This window comes from Taudactylus pleione, unplaced genomic scaffold (genome assembly GCF_031769625.1).
Source record: "Taudactylus pleione unplaced genomic scaffold, aTauple2 ptg000259l, whole genome shotgun sequence".
Taxonomy (NCBI): Eukaryota; Metazoa; Chordata; class Amphibia; order Anura; family Myobatrachidae; genus Taudactylus; species Taudactylus pleione.
In genome coordinates, this window is record NW_028284661.1 from 5087581 (window position 1) to 5113545 (window position 25965).

At 40.8% G+C, this 25965-nt stretch overlaps 1 protein-coding gene across 1 annotated transcript in view; it reads right to left on the minus strand.

The window, feature by feature from the left end:
- The window catches only part of MAN1A1 (mannosidase alpha class 1A member 1), a 286634-nt gene that overhangs the window by 61978 nt on the left and 198691 nt on the right, over window positions 1-25965 (minus strand). Inside the window, exons 6-7 of the mRNA XM_088480988.1 lie at window positions 4841-4964; window positions 1386-1479 (exon numbers count right to left, since the gene is read on the minus strand). Coding sequence (XP_088337114.1) covers window positions 1386-1479; window positions 4841-4964 — 218 coding nt within the window. The remainder of the gene's footprint in view (window positions 1-1385; window positions 1480-4840; window positions 4965-25965) is intronic.

A 25965-nucleotide genomic window follows, 5' to 3' on the forward strand; every position in this document is an offset into this window, starting at 1 on the left:
ATGAAAACACCTGCATATACTGTAATTTGACACTACTGAAGCAAAGTTTTAGATGACCGAATTTTTGCAAATGATTCCACCTGGCTGAAGTAACAAGAAACTGATCCTTCAGTTAGTTGTTTTATCCACATATTCAAATTCATGAATTATATATTTAATGTCTGAACTCAGATGGGACACTTCAATTGTTTATTAGGCGGCTTTTTTTTTTAGTGCGCCCGACGGAGCGATTCAATAGTTGCTTTGTACAGGCGCGACAGCTGGCTGCACTTCTGTTTGCACCATCAGGTGGGTGGAGCAAAAATGTGCGATAAACCTGTCATTAGGCGCCCAAACAGCAGTTTTGGCACCCTAACCAGGACTTTAGACTGGTTCAGCCATTTTACACGGCTAAACCCGGTCTAATAGGGAGTGTAGACTGCGATAATTAATAGGCGCCCAGAACAAATGAATTGCAACACTGGGCGACCATTAATTATCGCCGCCCACAAAACAACTGAGTTGCTCCCAATGATTGGCTTACGGTATCACGCAGGATTTATATGCACAATATAAAGTAGTCTACAGTGTAAAAGCAAATGTGAACCTTTATGTCAGTCAAGTATAGAATTGCTGATTATAGATATGGTTAAGAACGAATAAAGATGTGCTTGTGCAATGCTCAAGATTCATTTTTGATGAATGTTTAGGTTACAAGCCATTTAGAGTTCAATATATTCACATTTGTGCACTCATTACTGCCATTATCGTCACCCTGCCCCATCAAAGTACGACATTCTGCAGTGTTTATTAGGTGGCGATGGCGGTCAGAGCAGAAAGTTCATTCTAGGGCTCTCTCCTGCCACATACACTGGGGCCTTCTGTGAAAGCAGTATGACAGCGGTAATGGGCAGCAACACAAGGCATGAAGTTAGTTGGTATGGGATCATTTTTAGGTGCCCTTAGTTTGTTGAGTTACGATAAAAGTTACATTATATTTGCCAATTCTAAAAATTTGAGGACATTAACAGGTTATGCAACTTTAGTTAATAGATTCATTTATAGCTCCCATAGTATCCTTTAATATATAGTGCATTGCTGAGAATATCCTATTGTTGGCAAAAACAAACCTCTTCTCTGACTACAAGACTTTTCACCTTGATCAATCAGCCCTTTTATTTTGTGACTAGCCGTCATCAAATCCATCATGGAGATGGTGCGGCTTGTATCGAAGTGTGAAACTACTGTATGATTCAGCATATCAGCCTGGACCATTAAAAATCAATGCGACTAGGTTTAAAAAAAAAAAAAATTATACAATTCCAAACAAAAAAGACTACAGTTTCTGTCCTGAAAACAAAAAAAATCATGCTCAATGAATTCTACAAAGGAACAAATACACTTACGTTGTCCCCATTGTCCGCTATTTGGATTCAGGTAGTTGGGATAAAGCCCTTGAGGTTTATCCAATCGATTTAACACTTTTCGAATATTCATAACCTAAAATAAGCATATGTATTTCACTTTATTGATGCATTTGAAATAAAAACTATAGTTTCATTATTAATGCCCAGCATGTGACAATCAGCCAGTATAGTACACAGCTACAACACAAAGTTCAGAAGAAAATGCATACAGCATAGGTTACTGAGTTAATACTATTTTAAGCACGTCACTATGCACTGATGCTGCTACCCAGCATAATATATGATCTGTTTAATGTTCAAAATCTATCGTGATCAGATGAATATTAACATGTATCCGGCATTTTGGATATGTCAATTACATTTTATAATCAATGCAAGAGCAAAATAAAAAAAATAAATAAAACCACAACATTCAGCACAAAATATACAAAAACAAAATCTAAATTGCCATATACAAAATATCTTAAAAAAAAAATCACGATATCTGTAAATATATGGAGAGCACAGTTGGTGTAGTGGTTAGCATTACGACATCAAAGCACTGAGTGTTTGATAGCTCTCTCTCCTTCTCCCCTTCAGACTCTGCACAGTTCTTCAAACGGGCTCTCAAGATCCACTACTTCATCAAAGCCTTCCATCTCTCATCCTAACTTCCTGCTACATGCTCATTCCTCCCTGTCTACCCCATCTGTGTCACGCCTGTATGTCTGCCCCTCCCCTCCAGAATGTAAGCTCTTACGAGCAGGGACCTCTACCCTCTTGTGCTTCTCCTTCTTTACTTTCATCCACTTCTTACTCCCCATTAAGGTACTTAACACTTGGTTGCTTATTTGGGAGTTATGGTCGCCAATGTAGCAATGTATATTATCCATGTCCTTGTCTTGCATTGTATTGTACTGTAAGTCAATGGTCACCTATTTGTTTATGTACTTTGTTAGGCGCTGCAGAACACTAGTGTCGCCATATAAATAAACAATAATAATAATAATAGCCATGAATGCGCGAGTTTCCTCTGGGTACTTTGGTTTCCTCCCATAATACAAAATTATACTTGTACAGATGTGCTCTCATACATCTAGCCTCCTTGATCGTTAAACAGCACTTCCAGTCACATGACTCAGTAGCGCTGAGCGTCTTTTCATGCAACTTTTAACCTTCAAATGCATCTTATTTGCACAGCGATGCTAATAGGTAGCAAAATCATATGCAGCATGCTTGTTCTGTGAGCCACTGCGGATGAAACGCTAGGCATGCTGCATATAATTTTAATCAGCAGAAGATGCTTGTGCTACCTACTCGCATCACAGTGCAAATACGATGCATTTGAAGGTAAAAAGTTGCCCGAAAAAAACGCTTGGCGCTACTGAGTCACACGGAGCCCCAACGTTGTGTAGCGCACAGAGGATAGATGTATATGGACACATCTGTAGATTAGTTGGATTCTGACAAGAACATTAACGCTAGTGTACAGTATTTATTTGTGTAAAATATCAGTTGTAAGATCCACTGGGGCAGGGACTGATGTGAATGACTAAATATTTTCTGTAAAGTGCTGCGTAATGTGTGTGCTATATAAATAATGAATAAACTTTTAACAAACTTACTAGAATGAAGTGCTAGCTTTCTGTGTGTCGCAACAAGTAAAGTTTCCCTGATTTCCAGTGAGAGAGTGTTGGTAGGGATGGTAAATGTAACGCCAAATACAGAGAATGCTATGGCGTTATGCCATCATGTATAGGTATGTGTGCATATATGCATTTTGTTCATGTGTATGTTTATCCATGTCTAAGTATTAATTTTTGTGACTATGTAAGCCTGGGTCTGTGTATGGACCATGGACATAAGGAATCTGCACCGCTCCACTATTGAAACAGCATTCCTGTAGATTTTGCTGCATTTCAGAGAATGAGAGGGATCCAGAGTTCTCCCAGGATAAACAGAGCATAGGATTTTCTCTTAGGCGCAGGTTTTACCAGTGGTGATGGAATATAGTCCAGCCCAGCACAGAATACCAAAATAAAATAATGTCTCTATTGGTATTCCATTACAAATTGATTTCAATGTTATTTTTCAATAAATAGTAACATCATAATTTGTTTTTGACAACAAATGGTTAACCTAAGGCATAATTCTTATATAAGAATTATGCTTTAGGTCAACCATTCCTTTTAATCCATTCCATCACCACCTGTAAAATCTGTGACATAAGGCCCCCCCATTTATCAGCGATGGATTGGGCCAATTCCCAGACGCAGATGTTGGATTTCCCTGACTTGCTGATCACGATCAAAATGTGATCGTGATCAGCAAATCAGGGATTTTTAAGAGTTTCACAGATTCCCAGACGGTTCGGCAATCATTGACGACCTGCTGATCCGGTTGGATTGGGGAATCTGTGAAATGTCCACCTGATGTATGGGGCACTTTAAGGAAAATCCTATGCTCTGGGTCTCTTTATTGGAAGGTGTCTATATAAACTGGGTATCATATTAGGTTTCTGGTATCCAGTGTATATTATAAGAAATGGTTTGCAGTCATGATGTCGACAATCAACATATCTAAATCTATTGTTTACGTTACATGGAAAAAAACATTCTCAACCGAATATACTGTACCCATAAGATACGCAAACTATAGAAGGATATATTAGAAGTCACATAAGGGCGGATAACTGCATAGAAGCACTTGGCTGCACATCACTGGAGTAAATAGGATTAAATAATTGTCTGCTGTAAAGCTAATTATACTGTAGTACCCATCCTAAGGAGGTGGCCATGAAAATTTTACTAAATTGATTTTAAATGAGACCCTTCTTATAAAGAATGTTATTGGTAGGTTGAGGTTATTGGTAGATTTAAAACTAGATTCAACATTATTGTACAGCATTATAGATATTACTGGTAAGGTGAAAGAAGAAGAAATTAATGCTCATGAAGAGGTGCTAAAATAACATGTACACAAGCTACAAACTAAATGCTAATATTTTCTTGTTGGCTTGCTAGTCAAACAGTCTACATCATTCATTAATCAAGGTGTGCTAGCATGCTGTTTGTAAATTACAGATCTCAGCAGGCACTAGGGCTTCCCAATTGTCAACGCACTTATTTTGAATTCATCTTCAAAGTTGCTGGAAAGTGTATTCAGATGAAATAAAAATGGCAATTTCCAGGAAACTTCAACACCATATTAGAAGAGATTTACAGTATTTTACAAAACAACCCTCTCACTCTCCCTTAAGAGGACCTGAAATTTGATGAGATATTAAGAGGTCATCAACCTCTGTAGAACCGTGAACTGCAATATTAATTAAATGCAATTAGTTTACAAAATCCAGTAAGAGTAGTCACATGCTACTGGATGATGATGCTTCCTTTATGTTTTTTTAGCAATTTAGCATGCTTAGGAACTTGCTTAGCTAGGCATAACTTACAAACCTTTTCGGCAAAAACTGGATTTCCTGATACTTGAGTTAAATGGATAAATTCCAAATGTAAGGTTCCGAACTCAGCCAGGATACTGCTACCACCTGAAGCCCAGGGCCAATTTCGACCAATGCCGCTAAATAAAAACAAAAAGATAGAAACATAAAAAAAACATAAGCCTAAATAGTAAGAACTTATTTTATAGAACATGGAACAATGACTTTAGGACATGATGCACCCGCGAGTAAGTGTGGCTGTATGCCGCACTTAAGGTACCTCCGGACTCGCACATTTCTGTTGGAGCTGCAAGCAAAAATGTGAGAGTCCGGGGAAAGATCGGGCTGGGAAGGGGGTGCCTAATTGGATTGACCCCAAAGTATAAAAAATTAAGTGCAGTAATAAAGTGTATTAAAAATGTACATATGGTAGGACTTCAGTTATCTTTATTGCTACAATAAAAACTATACAATAGAAGATTAAGTTTGTTATCACGTAAGCAACCTCTCTATTTTTAATGTTGTGATGATGAATAAAGTATATTCTTTGAATCCTAGGGAGTTAAATAAATTCTCCATAATGTGCCTCTGAAACAGTCGTTAAGGTACTTCACGGCAAGATATCTTCTGGTTCAAAGACGAGTGAAGATTGCTTATCGTAATCAATCAGCTCACCGCGGAGAACGGAATTTTGGTGCAAGAATGTTATATAGTAAAATATAATCTGCATAAGAAAAAAAAAAAAAACCTGTACGCAAACTGAATGACAGATTTAAAATCTGCTTAACTGTAGACTTGAGAGAGCAAGGAATCATATAGATGTATGAAAAACATGTGAAAGTCATGTTCAATAGGGTAAAATGCTGTCAACATACTTTAGAAAAAAATGGAGGGAGCGATACACAGAATGGAAGTTGCTCAAATCAATTTATAAGTCCACCACAGATGCATTAAATGGAGGTGTTAGTCTAGACAAAAAAAACAAAAACAAACAGATTCCTCCAGCACACTGCAAATAGGATTGCAAAAGTGGAATAATAATAATGCAGAGATCTCAGTTGTATACATTTGCAAATATATGGTAAGCCACCAGCCATGGCAAGGCGTATCTGTTCTGGTGGTCCCTATGCTACATGATAATAGAACCATTATCGGGTCATATATTTATGTATTTGTAAATTAAGAGCTAACTGCCATTTTTTTTTTAAACTGAGTATTTTTTATTAAAAATATATTCCAATTGAACAATACAATATAACAATAAAAAAAACAACCAAAAAAAACCCAAAACAATAATTATCACATCAAAATCGTAAAGAATATTCCATCCAGTGAATATAGAACACCTAATAGATATCACATTCGGAAACTGCAGAGCATAGCTAACTGCCATTTTGGAGGAATTTGGGGTGTTCTTAACTTAGAAAGTAACAGAGCGAGTGCGGGCACACACACATTTTATTTTTATATATATATATATATATATATAGCGAGCACTGGTATAAAGTGATAGAGCGTGGTCACCGGTATAGAGAGTGAGCGTCAATTGTTATAGAGTGTGGGCATATAGAATGAGCAAGAGCGTGAGTGCAGAGAGAGTGCCAGTGAATGATGGTAGAGGGTGCATGTGAGAGGGTGTTGAATGAGAGCAAGCACAGGTGTTGGTAGGTAGAGAGGGAAGAATTATCCCACGGCTTCCCGACTGCTTTATCCCGCCGTGGGATAAACGACCGGCGTCTATATCTAGACGTCGCTCATTTCCCTAATGCCGGGAGACAGTGCCCGGACATCCCGATCGAGCGGATGCCGGGCGCCGCGAGCGGGCAGCCGCGCGGGGGGGGGGGGGGGGAGGGTTAGGTTTAGGGCACCCGGGGGGGACTTATGGTTAGGCACCCCCCCGGGAGGGTTAGGCTAGGGGGAGGGAGGGTTAGGCACCCCCGCGGGGGACTTAGGTTTAGGCAGCGGGGAAGGGGGGGGTTAGGCACTTAGAGGGGGGATTAGGGTTAGGCACAGGGGGGAGGTTAGGGTTAGGCACCCCTAAGGAGGGTTAGGTTAGTTCATACTTACCTCACCACGATCGGGATTTCCAGCGCTGTCGGGCTCTGCTGTTTTGTCGGCCTGCCGCTGCCGGGAATCGAACTCCTGGTCATGCGGCAGCCGGCATATCATACCGATTCCGTTTCAACCCTACATTCTTATAGTGAGCGGGGTACGCCATTTTTCTTTTTCCTTTCTGGTTTGGGCTATATACCACTTTAAACATGGAGGTGAAATTAAAGAAACCTTTTGATGTATGAAATTACACCATTGAGTGTGAGTTGAGGTACGCCTGCACCCATTTGAATGAATCATCTTCACTACAAAGAAACATTTATACACAATTAAATTAGAAAATAACTGTAATACACATATGTATTTGTCTTTTTGTGTTTTTATGATATCACTTATATACTGGAGGATAAAGAAGGAAGCTCTCTCCAGACCTCTATCACGGACACTTCTTCCTTCCAAGGAACGTAAAATTTCCTATTTATCTAATTATTTATTTGCACAAGCGCCTTTTCTTTTGAGTCACATTAATTCTTTTTGTTTATTTACTTTGACACTGTTGCTGGTAATTAAAATTCAGTCTTAATACACTAAAATTATAATACAAACCAGTATGCTGTTTTCCACCAAGGGTTCATAAAAACGGAATCTGGTTCAATTCCCAGCAGCGCCTGGCCGACAAAAGCAGAGTTCCAGGCAGTGGAAGCGAGACAGCGCTGGAAATCCCGATCGTCGCTAAGGTAAGTACTAACTAACCTAACCCCCTAACCCTCCTTAGGGGTGCCTAACCTCCCCCCCAAGTGCCTAACACTAATCCCCCCTTCCCCGCTGCCTAAACCTAAATACCCCGGGGGGGTGCCTAACCCCCGAGGAACGTAATATTTCCCATTTATTTTTTTGCACGACCGCCTTTTCCTTTGAGTCACAAATTCTTTTTGTTTATTTACTTGTACTGAAATTTGGTGAGATTTCATATGGTTGAATCACTCGGCTTTCTTTTTGCGCCACTCACTAGGGATTTTTTCCAATTTCTCAACAGTGTAAAAGTAGCCAATATCTTAATTGTTTTTACAATATGAAAAGACTCTGCTAATCACATGCTTGCTACTATATTATTTCATAATGCTATAACTGCTTTGTATTACAACAGAACAAGAGCTCGATTGCAGTTTTTGCCATGGCTCAACTCTTGTAAACTCCTTCTTACAGAACTGGGATAGGGGCCAATTTGTAATACATAAAATATTCAGAGCAGCTTATGACTTGTCACTTGTTGCTTTGAATGCAGTTTATGTATTCTTATGAATCTCTGTCCTCAAGTAGTTTAGTTTTGGCTGCAAGTCTTTAAATCTTTACAAAGTCTGCACACACCTCCAAAAAGATAGCAATATAACACAGAAAAAAGGAAATGTTCTATAAATAATTCAATAACGAGGTTTTCCCAATACAGATCTTTATTGCAACTATCAGGGAAGTAGTAGATTGGCCCACATTCAATCACAGTTGCTCATCGAGTAATTTTTTGACATTTTAGTAACAGGGCAGATCCTACGGGAAACAGTCGGGAAGCCGATGGACAGAGTCCCGACCACCGGCTTCCCAACTGTATAATCCCGGCAAGGGTTAAATGACAGGCGTTGGAATCCCGACGCCTGTCATTTTCCCTACGCCGGAAGACCGATACCTGGGACACGGATCAAAGTTAAGCCGAGCGACGGGCGCGGACAGCCGTGGGGAGGGGGGTTTTGGGATAGGGTTCCCAGGGGGTCTTAGAGGTAAGGCACTCCCCTGGGAGGTTAGGTTTAGGCTAGGGGAAGGGGGGTTAGGCATCCCTGGGGGGAGGTTAGGGTTAGGCACCCCCCCGGGTACTTAGATTTAGGCGGCGGGGAAGGGGGGGATTAGGTTTAGGCACTTAGGGGGGAGGTTAGGGTTAGGCACCCCCTAAGGGAGGGTTAGGGGGTAGAATAGGTTAGTGAATACTTACCTTGGGACGATCGGGATTTAATCCTTGTCCGGCTGCCGCTGTCGGGATTTAAATTATACTGAATCCGATCCTACACAAGGTTGATAGATCTTAATCTGAATAATGCCATTTACATTCTTCTAATTGCAATTTGCAGCTTTATTTTTATTCATACGTAAATTTGATTTTGCTTTAGTGTGCATGTGTCTTCTTGCAATGTGTGCCTTTTTCCAGCATACGTCTAACCAGCGAACACATATAAAAAGTCCCAAAAGCAGCAGGCTGGAGGTGTCTGATTTGCAAGTGCTATAACTCTTGGTGTATGTTTATGAATATCTGATTGTGTATAAATGTGTGTTAAACATTTGCAACCAATCACTATAACTGCTAGAACAGCATTTTAAAGGGGATGTAGTTGAAATACTGGCTGATGGGACTCTGGCGCCGAAATCTCAACACCAGTCACAATCCTGGTACCAGCATCCCGATGTTAAGTAGTGGGGTTAGGCACCAGGGGGGAGGTTAGGTTTCAGATTCGGGGAGGGAGGGTTAGGGTACTTACCAATGGTATCCTAACCCTGTCGGGATGCCAGCGTCAGAATTCTGACCGCCGGTATCCCGCACCAAATCCTTTTAAAGACAGAACTTTACACTGCATTGCACACTCACACAAAAAAATAATGCTTCATGCTTAGTTCTGGAAGGGGACATCTGCATATTCATTCAAGTGTTTTTATAATATATATATGAGAAAATTACTACTTGCTTCTGCTTTGTATTTAAGATGTGACAAGCTACTTGGGATTATATGAGCACCAGCATTACGTAGTGCAATTTTTAGCGGTTTCAGCACTTAGAGAAAAAACGCCTCCAGTCATATTCCAGCCCCATCTGACACAGGCACGTGAAGTGGAGGGAGCTACAACAACAAACATTCTAGCATTGCTGCTTTCTGAATAGGTTAAACCATGGTCCTCAAGGCACATTAACAGTCCAGGTTGTAAGGATAGCCATACTTCAGCACAGGTGTCTTTAGTACTTCAGTTACTTTGATTTAACCATCTGTGCTCAAGCATGGATATCACTAAAACCTGGACTGTTAGTGTGCCTTGCGGACTGAGGTTGGTAAACATTGGGTAAAACAAACATGATTTTTTTGGGATGCATTTTTCCATTCTGCTTCTGAATAAGGTCCAAAGAGTTAGGTGTTTGTCCATCCAAACCGGGTACACACTACACAAAATATCGAATGATGTATCTTTCACGACGGTTGTTTATTACATCGTCCTATCTGCTGTTCTGCACAGCAGATGGGACAAGGCAATGAACGACTTAGTGCTGTTACATGCAAAATGTAAAGATATATTGCACAGTCTTACACCGGATCATGGAACCCAGCTGTGTACCCAGCTTTACCCATCTCTTCTCCTCCCCTTTGCCTCCAAGCTCCTTGGGAAGTTTGTCTACTTCTGCCGTACCACAGTTTACTATGTGTCCCCTCCCTTCTCAACCATCTTCAATCTGGTTTCCACCCCATCCACTGAAACTGCCCTCACCATGGTCACCAATGCCCTTCTCACCACCAAACCTAAGTATCATTTCTCTCACCTCATCCTTCTTCATTGCCTCCTTCGACACGGTCGACCATCCTACCCTCCTTAACACAGTCCTCTCCTTTGGCCTCTAAGACTGTGCCTACTTGGTTCTACTCCACCAGCAGTTTTCTTCTACATCTCTCCTTTAGGAGTTTATATTGCCTCCCATTTGGAAGTACTTTCCTAGAGCATAGGCCACTCATTTGGAACCAGATACACCATTTCATAGTAGACACAGTAGCTGGATCGTCTAATTATTGACTAAGACTCAAGTTTTCTATGCATTAATATGTACAAAATTATATGCAATAGGATTTTGCAAACTAACCTGCCATTAATTATATGCTTATCATAGTAGTGCATGTTTTATACTAATTAGTATGTGCTTATTATAGGCTTGTTTATTAATATTGAATACTGTTCATATCTATTGATATAAAATAAAAAAATAGTCTTAAGTGTTTCAATGTACTGTTTTTTTTTTGATGGAAGCTCCTAACCCATGTAACTATGCATGTATATTATTTTTGATATTAACACATTTATATTGCCACCTCTTTGTATCATTCTAGAGAATGTGGTTAATCATTTATCATATTGAATGCACAATATTGCTACAATTTATTTTGCATCCCATTTACTTATCTGCGCTAACGCCATTTTTTCTATGATTTTAGTGCAAATTCTGACCCTTTTTTGGGCATTAGCAAAGTGCCCCGTAGTCAAATGTGGTGATCCTATTTTTCACCTATAAAGTTACCTTCCATGAAATGTATAATACACATTTTAGGTTTCTTTGATTGTGCGCCGAGGGCTCTCCCCCTCTAGGTATTTTTACATGCAAGGGAGTGTCTTTTTGTCTTTGCCACTGTTTGCTCTGGCCCAATTAGTTCCAGTAAAAGGAAATCTCTAGAATGTCACTATATGCTGTGGCATCGAGTTTTGTTTACTTCCAATTTTCAAAAAGTTTTCTGATTGACCTTTCTTGCTTCAGCATGACAGAGCCCCATTGCACAAAACTAGGCTCATCACCTTTTAACAACTTCGTAACGAATTAGGATTCTGACTGCAAGCCAGGCTTTATTTCCAACACCAGTGTCCGACTTCATTAATGCTCTTTTGGTTGACTAGATGCAAATCCCTGCATCCATTTTCCTACATCTACTGAAGAGTAGAAGCTTGTATATTCACAAGGGGGGGACCAACTTCACATTAATGTCTATGGTTTTGGAATGAGCTGATAAAAATAAATTAAGAAAAGAAAAAAAAAAAAACACGCTTTGGCGTGGGATGTTCAGGTATCAAATTTGTGACTATTTAAAGTGAGTGTTCATTTAATGTGTGTGTGTAATAGTATGTAATATAGGTGTGTCTGTATGCGACAGAAACATTAATTTATACTAGACAAGTGTTTTTAGATTTAATGGCATTTGAAATAAACCTTGTTCTGGCTCAACATCACTGCTGATTCTGACATTACCATTGCATCTTATTCATGTAAGGATTTGTAATTCAACTCAAACTGTCAAAAAATATTAGATTACTGTACAGTGAGAGGTGTGTCATGTCTTATGAACGTTCCATTCAGATTTGTCTAAAAAGCTACTGTAGGTGCACACTAGTACAAGCATACGTGAGAAGCAAGTATTCTGTCAATTACAGGATTGAAAGTCCAAAGTAACATACAGCTTCATATGTACACACTATTACAATCTGCCTTAAACTGTGACTGGGGGAGCATCAGAAGACATGTTGTACAGAATAGGTGGCATTGCGCCTACACTAGTCTCAGATATACCAGTATTCATATAAAACAGATATGCATGTGAGAACTGCTTTCTTGATACAAAATAGGATTTTGTGTGTAAACACTAACAAGAGGTTGCCAATCTTATGATTGCTAAGACAATTGTTTAGGCGTGTGTCAGACTTGTGTCAAATCTAACAAAATTAATCAACAGCACAATAATAAAAGGAATAATAAAAGCAAAGCACAAAAGGTTAAAGTTTGTAATTACTCTGCAGTAGGCAGAATTAACGTCTGTATAAGGTAAGATAAATTTGCCAGTCACTGATACTATAAATTAACTGAAACATTAACTAAGTCACACTAGCCAGGTGGTCTCTGTTCTGCAGACTGCACAATAAAAGTAGAAAGAAGAGTGAAATACAGTGCTCCGATACTGCTCTGGACACACATGCAATAGTAACAACTCTGGGGTCTATCTATTTATAACCACTGATACTGGCAAGGTCTGCTTGACGCTCTGAGCAGCTCATTCTCCCAGCCGCTGTAACTGGCCTCTGGTAATTATCTGGAGTTGGAGAGAAATGACTCAGATGGTCCTATAACTGTAGTGTCTGCGCTAGCGGGCAGCAGTGTCTCTTTATTTACAAACATGTTTAATCATAGCAGCATAGAATGACAATATGCATCATCATATAAGAAGCTGGTAGCAATGTAAAGAACCACTAATATATTCTCAGAATCTAAATTACTGCATAAATGTCAACAGATTACATGTGGCAATGTAACTTGCTTCAGTCATTTATAATTTCAAGCAGCAGCTTTGCAAATGTTTAGGCTGTATAAAAAATGCCAAATGTGCACCACAGAGAAATGGCTACATGACATGCAGAGCGTTAGCAGGAGGCATCAAATTCAGCAATGAGCTCACTGGATCATTTCAGGTCTATTTGTACAAACAATATCATTACCCATTTAGGACTACCAGCAGACTCAGACTGCATGGCACCTGCAAATTGTATTACATTATATTATATGCAGCACTGCATAAAGCACAACAAGCCAGTCAGTACAGTGTTCCTAACCTAAAGTTAGTATTGCTGAATCTCCTTGTGTTTGGAAAGCCAGAGTTTGCTGCAAAATTAGAAAGACAAAAAAAAAACTAAATAAACCCACTACCCCACACAAACAGTATTTAAATACATTCAATAACCCGTATTGCTTTCTAAAAAAGATCTTTCATTCTTAAATAAAATCTCATTTAGGGTTAGTTATATCTCCTGTTTTGTATCATTCTATGTGATTTGTTATTACCCTGTTTTGTTCTATTAACGTTTCCAATTGTAAAGCGCAATGGAATATGCTACATTATATAAGAAACTGTTAATAAATAAAAATACATTTGTATCATGACCCTCTCGATGTACAGAGCGCTATGTAATATTTCAGCACTTATATTTTATATATATATATATATATATATATATCTATCACAAAATAAACATACCGTATATACTCGAGTATAAGCCGAGTTTTTCAGCACATTTTTTGTGCTGAAAAAGCACCCCCTCGGCTTATACTCGAGTCATGCCAGCATGGTACGCTGCTGAGTAGCGTACCATGCGGGCCAAGGTGCAGACTGTGTCACTGTGACACAGCCTGCACCGCGTGTGTAGCGCTGACCGGACGGAGTTCGGTCAGCACTACACACTGCTAAACACACAGCCGCCGGAGCCGGCAACTATGTGTTTGGTGTAATCAGCAGCCGCTGAGAGTCTGTCAGACTCTCAGCGACTACTGCTGCTGCCACTGCGGGAGCCATCTTCCGGCTCCCGCAGTGGGTAATGGGAGAGACGTCGTCATGACGACGTCTCTCCCATTATGCAAAGCGGCAGAGGAGCCTGTAGCAGCGTCGGGACCAGGAGCGGGGTTACAGGTAAGTGGTTTTTTTTTTTTACATTTCTTTCTACTGGGGGGCTACTACCGGGGGACACTACCAGAGGGGGGATTAATAATGGGGGAACTACCAGGAGGGGGATGTTGCTACTGGGGGCACTACCAGGGAGGGGGGAATACTGGGGGCACTACCAGGGGGGATGTTGCTACTGGGGGCACTACCAGGGGGGGATATTGCTACTGGGGGCACTACCAGGGGGGGGATTAATATTGGGGGCACTACCAGGGGGGGTGTTGCTACGGGGGGCACTACCAGGGGGGATGTTGCTACTGGGGGCACTACCAGGGGGGGTATTACTACTGGGGGCACTACCAGGGGGGGTATTACTACTGGGGGCACTACCAGGGGGGGGTATTACTACTGGGGGCACTACCAGGGGGGGGTATTACTACTGGGGGCACTACCAGGGGGGGGTATTACTACTGGGGGCACTACCAGGGGGGGGTATTACTACTGGGGGCACTACCAGGGGGGGATATTACTACTGGGGGCACTACCAGGGGGGGATATTACTACTGGGGGCACTACCAGGGGGGGATATTACTACTGGGGGCACTACCAGGGGGGGATATTACTACTGGGGGCACTACCAGGGGGGGATATTACTACTGGGGGCACTACCAGGGGGGGATATTACTACTGGGGGCACTACCAGGGGGGGATATTACTACTGGGGGCACTACCAGGGGGGGATATTACTACTGGGGGCACTACCAGGGGGGGATATTACTACTGGGGGCACTACCAGGGGGGGATATTACTACTGGGGGCACTACCAGGGGGGGATATTACTACTGGGGGCACTACCAGGGGGGGATATTACTACTGGGGGCACTACCAGGGGGGGATATTACTACTGGGGGCACTACCAGGGGGGGATATTACTACTGGGGGCACTACCAGGGGGGGATATTACTACTGGGGGCACTACCAGGGGGGGATATTACTACTGGGGGCACTACCAGGGGGGGATATTACTACTGGGGGCACTACCAGGGGGGGATATTACTACTGGGGGCACTACCAGGGGGGGATATTACTACTGGGGGCACTACCAGGGGGGATATTACTACTGGGGGCACTACCAGGGGGGGATATTACTACTGGGGGCACTACCAGGGGGGGATATTACTACTGGGGGCACTACCAGGGGGGGATATTACTACCAGTAGCTGCTGCATTTCCCACCCTAGGCTTATACTCGAGTCAATAAGTTTTCCCAGTTTTCTGTGGTAAAATTAGGTACCTCGGCTTATATTCGGGTCGACTTATACTCGAGTATATACGGTAAGTGCTTTTGGTACTGAATTTGTATTGCAGAATACTGTACAATACATACACAAGAAATACAGATGTATGAACTATAAACCTTATTTTTAAGTGCTGCTGTGGGATATTCTGTATTCTATTGCGGAGTAATAAAAAGGAGAGCAGCAGGTACTTAGCCATGAACATAAAAGTCCTGCTCGAAAACAAAGTATTCCCAAAATAGGTTTTTGTAAAACTCTTCAGGTACATAAGCAGGGCCGGATTATAGGCGGGGCGGTCGTCCAGTGCCCCCCACATTGCCGCAATCATTCCGGACCACTCCGTACCATCTGTGGTCGGCTCCCGACAGCAGTGACGGTAGTCACTGAAAGGCCGTGGCCTACAATGAAGACCCGTCCCCTGGCTTACATAATGCAGCGATTCACTGGTGTATGGGTAGGAGGCAGAATCTAATGCTGTGAATTACTCGCCCCATCAGAAGCCTGATGCTGCAAGTCTGCAGAAGGTAGTGTCTGCGCGCTCTGACCCTTCCTCCCTCTTCCTTTCTCTTTACTCTCTCACCCTCATGACTTCTCTCCGGCTCATTCAGTCTCCCTCTCTTTCTATCTCTTCCCCCCCACCCTCCAAGCCACTCCTCCTTCCCTCTCTATATCTCCATCCCTCTCTCCCCCATATTGGTCTCCCTCCTTGTCCCTGCCCTCCTCTCTTTCTCCCGCTGTCTCTCCATTTCTCTCCAACCTCCCCCTCATGACTTCTCGAGCACCCCCTCCCTCTCTCCCTCTATTTTGCTCTCCCTCCCCGTCTCACTCTCTCTCTCTCTGCCTCCCTCCTTTCCCATCTCTCACTCTAATGTCACACTCAAAAATCTGCGTTTGCTTCTGGCAGTGTGCTAGATCGTGACCGCTATGTTGGCAGGAGTCAGTTTCCAGCAGTGTTGCGAACATGATGTAGCATGCTATGACCTTGCTGGTCAGTGGAGAGTACAGAGACCAGGTAAGGGGCATAGTAGTCGCTGCGTGGGGCCATGGCAATTTTATGGATAGGGCCCCTCCAACTTGGTTGCCCCTCCACAAGCCTTAATCCGGCCCTGTACATAAGGTTTATTCAGCACAACTCAACAGCATACAGATGTGTTCTCATACACAGTTGCTCATGTGACTGCACGGCGTGTCTCTTTCGCCCAAAAATGCCTCTTAGTTGCAATCAGTGCGACAGAATATGAAACTGTATAAGAAAAACTACGTGGATTTTTTCACAGCAAGTTCTGTTGTGCTTCATATACAGACTCTGACACACACGGAGCAAAAAAGACATTAGACGAAACGGGACCAGGCGGCTCACTGGCAACAGGCATCTAGTGCAGCATGGTGTATTAAGACTAGGTGCATGAGGACACACCTGTATATTCACAAATAAAACTACTAGCTGTATTTGCTAGTTTTCGTGATTTGCGACATCTGTACATCTGTGTGCAAATGAGTCTGAATCTGAGCAAAAAGAGCTCCAATGTGAATATTCGCAGCTTTCCTCACGCCAAGTTCCCATTGTGCTTAATCTGCTACTTTGTAAATGTGTAAAACCAATTCCTGTGCAGTTAAATTTGCAGCCTAGCATCTCTAGTACAATGTGTGTTGGTTTTTGCTAAATGTGCGATGCGCAAAATACGCAAAATCTAAAGAAATATAAGGTATACTAAATCTCTTAGAGCTTCTAAGTCTCACGCCATATGATAGACACTTGTGTATGAGGACACATCTGTTCAAAAAGAAGTTGCACAATGAAGGACAAAAAAATAAAAAAAAGTCTGTCAAAACAGCTACATACCAACAAAAGGAGGATAGTAAGTTTTCTTGTACCTATATACAGATGTGCCCAGCTAGTTTATTGCTCATAGCGCGCCATTCAGGACTCTTGTATCACGCCATGGAATGTTACGTGATGGCTGTACTGTGGCGTACCGCGGTATTCTAGAACGAAAGATAAGCCATGGCACTGCTTAACCTCTAGGTGGCGAGTGCTCCACTGATAAAATTTGTACTGCGGTGGGATGTTGAGAGAAATGCTTTCAGTTCAGAAGAGTTCTTTAAAATAACTGAACATCAGTTGCTCTGTCATTATGTAATGCTTAGTGTGCGTTTTCTGGTCAATGTTAGCTACTGTACAGCTGCTTTATTGGGACTCGGTACAGTAATATGCATCTACTGTAGGGTCACTTTTGGGGACAGGTACTTTGCAGCACAGTAATAGAGATGTGTCCACATACATTATCCTCCATGCGCTATAAGTTGCTCCACACAGCGCAGGAGTGCTGTGTGACTCGGTAGCGCAGAGTGGTTTTTTTTGCGTATTTTTACCCTAAAATGCGTCTTATTGGCACAAGCAGCTTCTGCTGATTAAAATGATATGCAGCATGCCTATGTTCTGTGAGCCAGTACGGGTGTATCTGCAATCAAATCACAATGTTAAAGTGTTAGTCGCTGTTAGTGTAACGTAATGTTTCGCGTGCAGATACACCTTTACTGGCTCACAGAATATAGGCATGCTGCATATCATTTTAATCAGCAGAAGCTGCTTGTGCTAACAATTCGATTCGCTGTATGATTCAGATGCATTTGAAGGTAAAAAGTCGCATAAAAGACGCTTGTGCTACAGAGTCATCATGTCTCAGTTAAAGCTGTGCATACCTGTGACCCATCTGAGCCCATGAGACAAATATAGATATATATATTTTTTTTTAACAGTACAGGACTCACACGTGTACTGCACTGTTATTATTTAATACTTTATTACACATTCTTCTACAGCCCTGATTCCATGACCAAAATGCTATACTATAGTGTACCTAATCACAGCATCTGTCAGTCAATCATCGGGCGGTGATACAGAAAATGCATTGGAACTCTGACGCATGTGCTGTGTAGTTTACGAAAAGTGACACCTGGTGGACACAAAGTTGTATTACACAATATGACTTTTTTCCAGTGCTACTCTACGTTCCGTTAAGAAACATTCTATGTGGCGCGACTCAAGGCTTATGTGTGGCGCGAGATGCATGGCGCGCTACATGGCTGTATAGAGCAACAAACTAGCTGGGCACATCTGTAGGAAGTTCAGTTATTTTGTCTAATGCAATGGTGGGCAATAGAAATCCATATCTTATTGGCAGCTCCCAGCTCTCGGCCACAAACTCTGGCGTATTGAACCTAAGATAACACTGAATAGAAGCCAGAAAGCTTCCACGTTAGGTAACCTTTCTGAGATTCTAATAAAAGCGAATGGTTTGAAGTGGAGAAATATGAATGTCATTTGAGAAGATCTGAAGGGATGTGAGGAAGTGTGGGTATCATGCAGGAACAGTTCATGTGGTATCAGAATGCCTATGGTGGCATTTTATGGCAAGTTGTGTGTGTGTGTGGGTGGGGGGGGTTGTGGCGACTAGTGACATTTTAGAGAAAGTGAGACATGCAATGATATTTTTTTAAATGAAGAATAATGTACTTTCCTTTTCAGGGTTGGAGGGCCGCATATGCCAATTTGAAGTTGGTCTAGCTGGCCATCACTGCAGTCAGCAATACATGAAATACAGATTGTAGAGATCACCAAAAAAATGTGGACAACCATCCAACTAGTTGGAATGAAAATTCGGTAATGCATGGGAACAAATGACAATCTGCAATTTGCTCCCAAACACCGGAAAATGGATGAAAGCTGTTGCTCAGACAAGCTTTTTAAATCAAACAGACCTTTTCCGTGTTTTCTGGTGTTTGGGAGCAAATTGCTGATTGTCATTTGCTCCCATGTGTTACCGGATTTTCATTCCAACCAACCAACTAGTTGGATGGTTGGAGGAAAGTTGGTCTGGTGTATGGCCAGAATTACACTAAATGAAACTCTTCCAGCTACACACTAGTCTTTTAGGGAGGTTGGAAAATGATATCAGTCACCTTCTGACCACATTACAAATGTAACCAAAGTTTTTTGTTCCAAAGAAAAAATACATGATTAGCTGACTTGACTCCACGTCTCTAAGAATATGCAAAAGCAATATTCCATGTCGAGCAGTTATATTATTACAATTGTGACAAAAAGTAGTAAATCACTTGAATAGAACAATTAATGATTTAATGACCTATATGTCATAAAGCTTGTAGACAAATAAGCATAAGATAAAATTTAAATAAATACATTTCCTTGCTGCAGAGCTTTTTTAAAATAACCTTCCAGCTATGAGCTAGTTAGGACTGCACTCTAATGGTGCATACACACGGTCAGATTTGTCAGATCATTGATTTCATTATTATTATCCTTTATTTATATGGCGTCCAAGTGTTCTGCAGCGCCTTACATAGTACATAGAACTAATAAGTGAACAAGAAACAAGTAACTTACAGTACATTACAGTGCAGGACAAGGACACGAAGGACTATTAACAGTACCTAGAATCTCACGGAATTCGTCTGGGGGTCGAGCTTTCAGTTTTGTGGCTCCAACCTTTTGGAACTCACTTCCCTGCACAGTGCGAGAGGCCTCCAGTCTAGAATCCTTCAAAAATAGACTCAAGACTAACCTATTCACCCAAGCTTTTCACTAATGTCCCTTGTTTAAGCTTATTTTGTATTTTGTACTGTAAATGTAAAGCACTTTGAGTCCTTTAGGAGAAAAGGGCTATATAAATAAAATTATTATTATTATATACATTGCTGCAATAGAGATTAAACACTCACAATAAGCAGCAGGGAGTTGGCAGTCACGTGTTAGGTGCCCTTATGGGAAGTAAAAAGAAGCACATGAGGGAGGAGGTCCCTGCTCGTGAGAGCTTACATTCTATCGTTGAATGATAACTATGAGCGATTAACGATTGAACGATGACATCAACAATTTGAACGATTGTGAACGGTGAACGATTTCTGACAGTATTTATTAATGAAATTGTCGTCCAAATCTTACTGTAAACACAGTCAATGTCAGATATTATCTGACATGCGAGAACGCGCATCGTTTGTCTATGCATGCCCCACATCAAAGATATGAACGATTTATACAATCGTTATCTTTCATGTCTGATAAGAAATCTGACCATGTGTATGCACCATAACAATTCCCAGTAATCCCAAGAAAAAGGGGTTAATTTAGACAAGGTCTATTTTTTCTTGTCTAGATTATCCGCTCCCTAAACGTGCCCAAACTTTGGCGACTGTTTGTCGAGATGCGATGGGAAATGCCGGCGTTTCCTGGTGGAAACGCCGACCTCCCACCATTGATGTTCTGCGATCCGTCGCCGGATCGCAGACATTTCACATGTTAAATGTTGGCAATTTCACAATTGCGATATTTTGATCACGATCGTCAAATCCCCGAAATTCAACATGTTGGATATCTGCAATTCTGCGATGCTGGGTTGCAGCATCGCGGGATCATGGCAATCTGTCGCTAATGTATGGGGCCCATTACTCGCAATTGATGGGCCAAAATATTGAGAGAGCAACTTCCATTCTGTAGATCGCTGTTCTGAGAGGCATGCATGGGATCAGTAGCTGGCGGGTATATTGATCCTTGTAGTGCCATATTGGAGGAGGCTGGGCTGCCTCTAGGTGAGTTGGCTCTCAATTTAGGAATACATGAATATACAGATGTGTCCTCCATCATATTTGTTGCAGTTGTGCCAAATTGCACATATTGGCGTGCCAAGTGCTGTAAGACTCTGCTAGCATCAGGCATTTTTTTTGCCGAAAATTAAAGCTAAGTCGCAAATCGATGTGACTAGGATGCACCAGGAGACTATGCTGATTAATTTGATATGTGACACTTATTATCTGTGTGTGACTTAGGGCCATATTCAATTAGACGCGAAAGAGGTTAGACTTTTTGCCAACATCGCCGTTTTTCCTGGGGATAAAGTATCGGGCGTGTGCCCGCTTATCCCTGTATTCAATTAGGAATCGGTAACCCCCTGTTACCCCCCCAAAGGATGGTCTGACGTGGGGTACCCCCCGAATTGGCCAGCTAAAGGTATTTGGGCTTTTTAAACGGTGTCGGCAGGTGCTTTTATGTTTATTTGTAAAGGTGGTGAAGAATAGCATTTAGCTATTTTTTTTTGTGGAAAACTAGTCCTATCAAATTTGGGGTACATAAAAACGGGTGCAAGCATATTTTGAAGTCCCTAAAGTGAACTTTTAAAATTCTTCAAAAATCCACCTACAGCAACCAACCGCATTCTACAAAACACCTGCCGCATATTTGGGGACCCCCCTGAGTCGATTTAATTAGTTTTAAGGTTTGTCCCCCAACTTTTTTTTCCACCCCCAAAACGAAACCACTTTTTTTGGGGTGTCCTATTGGAATTTTTTTTATTTTTTTTGACATAACTTTTAGGGGACAATCCAAGGGCTGCAGGGTACTATTTTAAAGTCTGCACCTCAAAACCCAAATTCTGCACTTTTTTTCACCACCTATTCAGTGGTGAAAACTTATCCCCGTTTTTTTTGACAAAAACTTTTTGAACCCGCGAAAAGTCTTTGAAATTAAATATGGGGATAAGTGAAAATGGCAAAAATGACGTCATCGCTTCTAATTGAATATGGCACTTAGTCTCAGAATCAGCATGCAAAGTGCTATGATGCAGCGGCCGCAGCTTTGTTGCACACCAAAATCAGTTTACAGACAGATAATTTTGCCACCGTCGGCGGAATCCACTTTCCGCCTACATTGCGTGTTTTGGATGTGGAAACTTATTGGGCGCGCCCCCGATATTCGTCCTATTCAATTCCAAAGGACTCGAAAACGGCAAGCCGTTATGTCGGAACAGGCGGAAAGTACTGTCAGAAATGGAGAGATCGGCCTGAACCCATGCAAAAGATGCACTGACATTGGGGATCACTATAGATGCCCCCGATTAGCCCTAAGTAAAAAATAGTATTTTGCTATATTTTTAGAAGAAAATAACTAGCTCCAGCAAATTTGGGGTACATGAAAATGGGTGCTAGCATATTTATAAGTTGCTAAAGTGAAGTTTTAAATTACGTCAAAAAGCACCTGCCGCAACCACCTGCAATCAAAAAACACCTTCCCCCAGAAGTCTATTTCGCTAGTTTTTAAGTTCATCCCCCAACTTTGCATTTTTGTGCCCCCAAAATGAAAGTACTTTTTTTGGGTAGTCTAAAGTTTTTTTTTTTTTCACGGTTTTTGACACAGCTTATCTTTGGGGGACTGTTCCAAGGGTGCAAGGGGGGTCTCCCGAAGTCTGCACCCCAAAACCGCAATTCTGCACTTTTTTCCGACTGCTATTCATAGGCAAATCTTTTTCGCCTATTACATTGCATTGACTTACCGCGTATGCGAAATGTCTTTGCATTTGAATACGTTGATACTTTTCCGCCTTGCGAAATTACTTCATCCGCGATACTTTTCCGCGGATACGGACTTTTCCCCGCTAATTGAATACGGGCCTCAGTCACACACAGATATACTGAGGACTGTTTCCCCCAGTATATGATCCAGAATTATTCATCAAGTAGTACAAGACGGCACACCCATAATACAACATATGGGGTAAATAGGCAAAGCATTTTGGATAATCTGCAACTAATTTTTACTCTGATCAGTCATGAAGACAGATTTCCCCATTGCAAAAAGGATAACTAGATGCAGGTGGGCAGTGATGGGGTGGGGCGGGACAATCGGGAGCCTCCCGCAGGTACCGGGAGAATAGGCAAGTATGCCCTAGTGCCTAACATTAAACCTTCCCCTAATACTCACCACCAGAATATGTTGGGATTGTGACAGACAGGATCCTGACGGCATCCCCTTACCACACTCTGCCAGGAAATGAATGTAGTTAATGTGATATACTTAAATAGGATGATGTGGAATGTATGTACAAAGGACTTCTTGCTATCACAATATGCTGTAAAAATCAATACAATTCTGAATTTAAAATAATATGCACAAGGCAAACTGTGCCAATAAAAGCAGTATATTGAAAAAATAAATGACCAGTTCGTGTGTGGGGAAGGCAGAATGAACCACAAATAATCAGATCTTATTAAATGGCAATGTTATCCTAAATTACACAAAAACTACCATACTGACATGTATTTTGCTAGTCTCAGACTCTGCTTCTCAAACATTTTTTAAAATTAGATGTCTAGGAAAGCTAGTGTAAAGTTCACAGGCAGATGATGCAAAAATAGAAATGTTTTATTTATTTGTAAAATGTTGCAAGTAAATTGAAGCAATTAATTATAAACAGAAATAAATAGCGTGTTTCAGTATGACATCCCAATAGAGCAGCTTAGTGCATTTCCTAAACAACTCAAAAGGAGTTCTAGCATTTCTTAATCACCCATATGTGAAGCCAGGGGCTATGTAACCTTCATAATGTATAAAGCAAACTGATAAATGTTCACACAGTAATATATAGCCCAACTTTAGTAGAAGTAATTATTATCTTTAATGTGCTTGAAGAGTATTAGATCACCATTAACTACATCACTGCTGATTTAGAATTGCATTCCCTATTAGTGGTTACAATAAGGCTGCACACAGGCATAAATACCATTACCCAGTAAGTTCCAAAACCAAAAACTAATTGATGCTTCTTGATGACAACACACAAACATAATCACCAAATGTTTCATTATACAGTCAACATGAGGAGCACTGCTAAACAGTTTAATAAGCTGGGCAAAGAGGGTCATTTTTAACAAGGCAATCTTTAAATGTAATAAAGTATATTTTAGTGAATTATAGAAGTACAGGTTGAGTCTCCCATATCCAAAATGCTTGGAACCAGGGGTATTTTGGATAACGGAATATTCCGTATTTTGGAATAATTGCAAAACATAATGAAATATCATGGGAATAGGACCCAAATATATATACACAATGCATTTATGTTTTATATACACCTTATACACACAGCCTGCAGGTCATTTTATACAATATATTCAATAATTTTGTGGTTCAAACAAAGTTTGTGTACAGAAATAAAATTCATTTATGTTTCATATACACACAGCCTGAAGGTAATTTTAAACAATATTTTTAATAATTTGTGCCTTAGACAAAGTTTGTGTACACTGAACCATCAAAAATCAAAAGGTTTCATTATCTCAGTCATGCCCAAAAAAAATCTGTATTTTGGAATATTCCATATTTCGGAATATTTGGATATGGGAGACTCAACCTGTACCATAATCTGGAACATGCTAGATCCCAAGTATTCTGGATAATAAACCCACACTACTTGTATATACTCTCCCAGGACCAAACATCCAATGGAACATTATAGTAAACACTTTTGTAACAGATAACTGCTTATAGCTATATTTACACAGACGTATAGAACTCTTCCTATTTAATTTATAGTGAGTGACCTACAACTGCATAAAGTCCATGTCAAAAGAGGCTATTCCAGAAATTGCCAGGATATGAGTAAGCAACAGATTAGCCTCAAATTAGCTTCTGCAAATCCACTAATTGAACAAACAACAAATCAGACAAATTAGATTAATGGCACAGATTACCAGGCGCTGATGCAGCAACCAAGGAAAGGGAAGAATTGTCCACAAGTGTAGGGTAAGCACATTATTTGTAAAGGAAATATACTTATGTATGTAGATACTTACCACGCTGCACATAGGACAACACCCTACTTGACCAGATCACATTTCATACATAATTTTCACGAAATTATAACTATTACAAAACACAGGTTGTTGCCCCTATGAATATAGCGGCAACAACTTGCTAACTCCTCGCACAGTAAATTACTATTGTATATCTTACAAAAATGTAAGACATTGTGAGCATACTACTGACAACCTAAAGCAATAGTCAAATGCGTCTCTTTTTTTTCGTATAGGTAGACAAAGTTATTTGGGCTGACTAGAAATTCTAATTAAAATACTTGTAGCTGTAATTAACAATAAAATGGAATTCATTTTAGGGTAGCACTTTCTCTGCTAAACACAGTGTTTCAAATTACATCCAGTACCGGACTGACCTTGAGGCATTTAGAACTGATAGATTTACAGAAACAATTAAGACAATGTTGGTAGGAAATGTTTTTAAAGATGTCTAATAATGGATCTTTCAAGAGTTTTGAGGACAAATGTGATTAGAACTGCTGTAAAATGGAGCAAAGTAAAGTGAAACATTCATTGAAAATCAGGCTTATTTAATATCTTTGCTTACATAACTGCCAACTTGCCTGCCAATGCCATTTTGTACCATTCTCAAGTGGTTCAAAATAAAATCTGGCTGCTGGTTTCAACTAAATTTAAATTGAAAACCTAAACCCTACAATTGGATTAGTTGCAATATTTTGGTATATTTTTAAAAGGGACATTATACAAAAATACGTAGTCTAAAAAAAACAATGGAAGTCTTATTGTAGCATGCAAGAGTTGATCTGTCTTAAAATATATTGCCAGCCAGAATTTAACCAGTGACCATTTGTAAAATTAATGTGCTATCTAGCTTTGGTGCACCTAATATAAGTAGTTTAAAAACAGATTATTCTTACCCAAACATAATCACGTGACCCTGTCAGCAACAAATG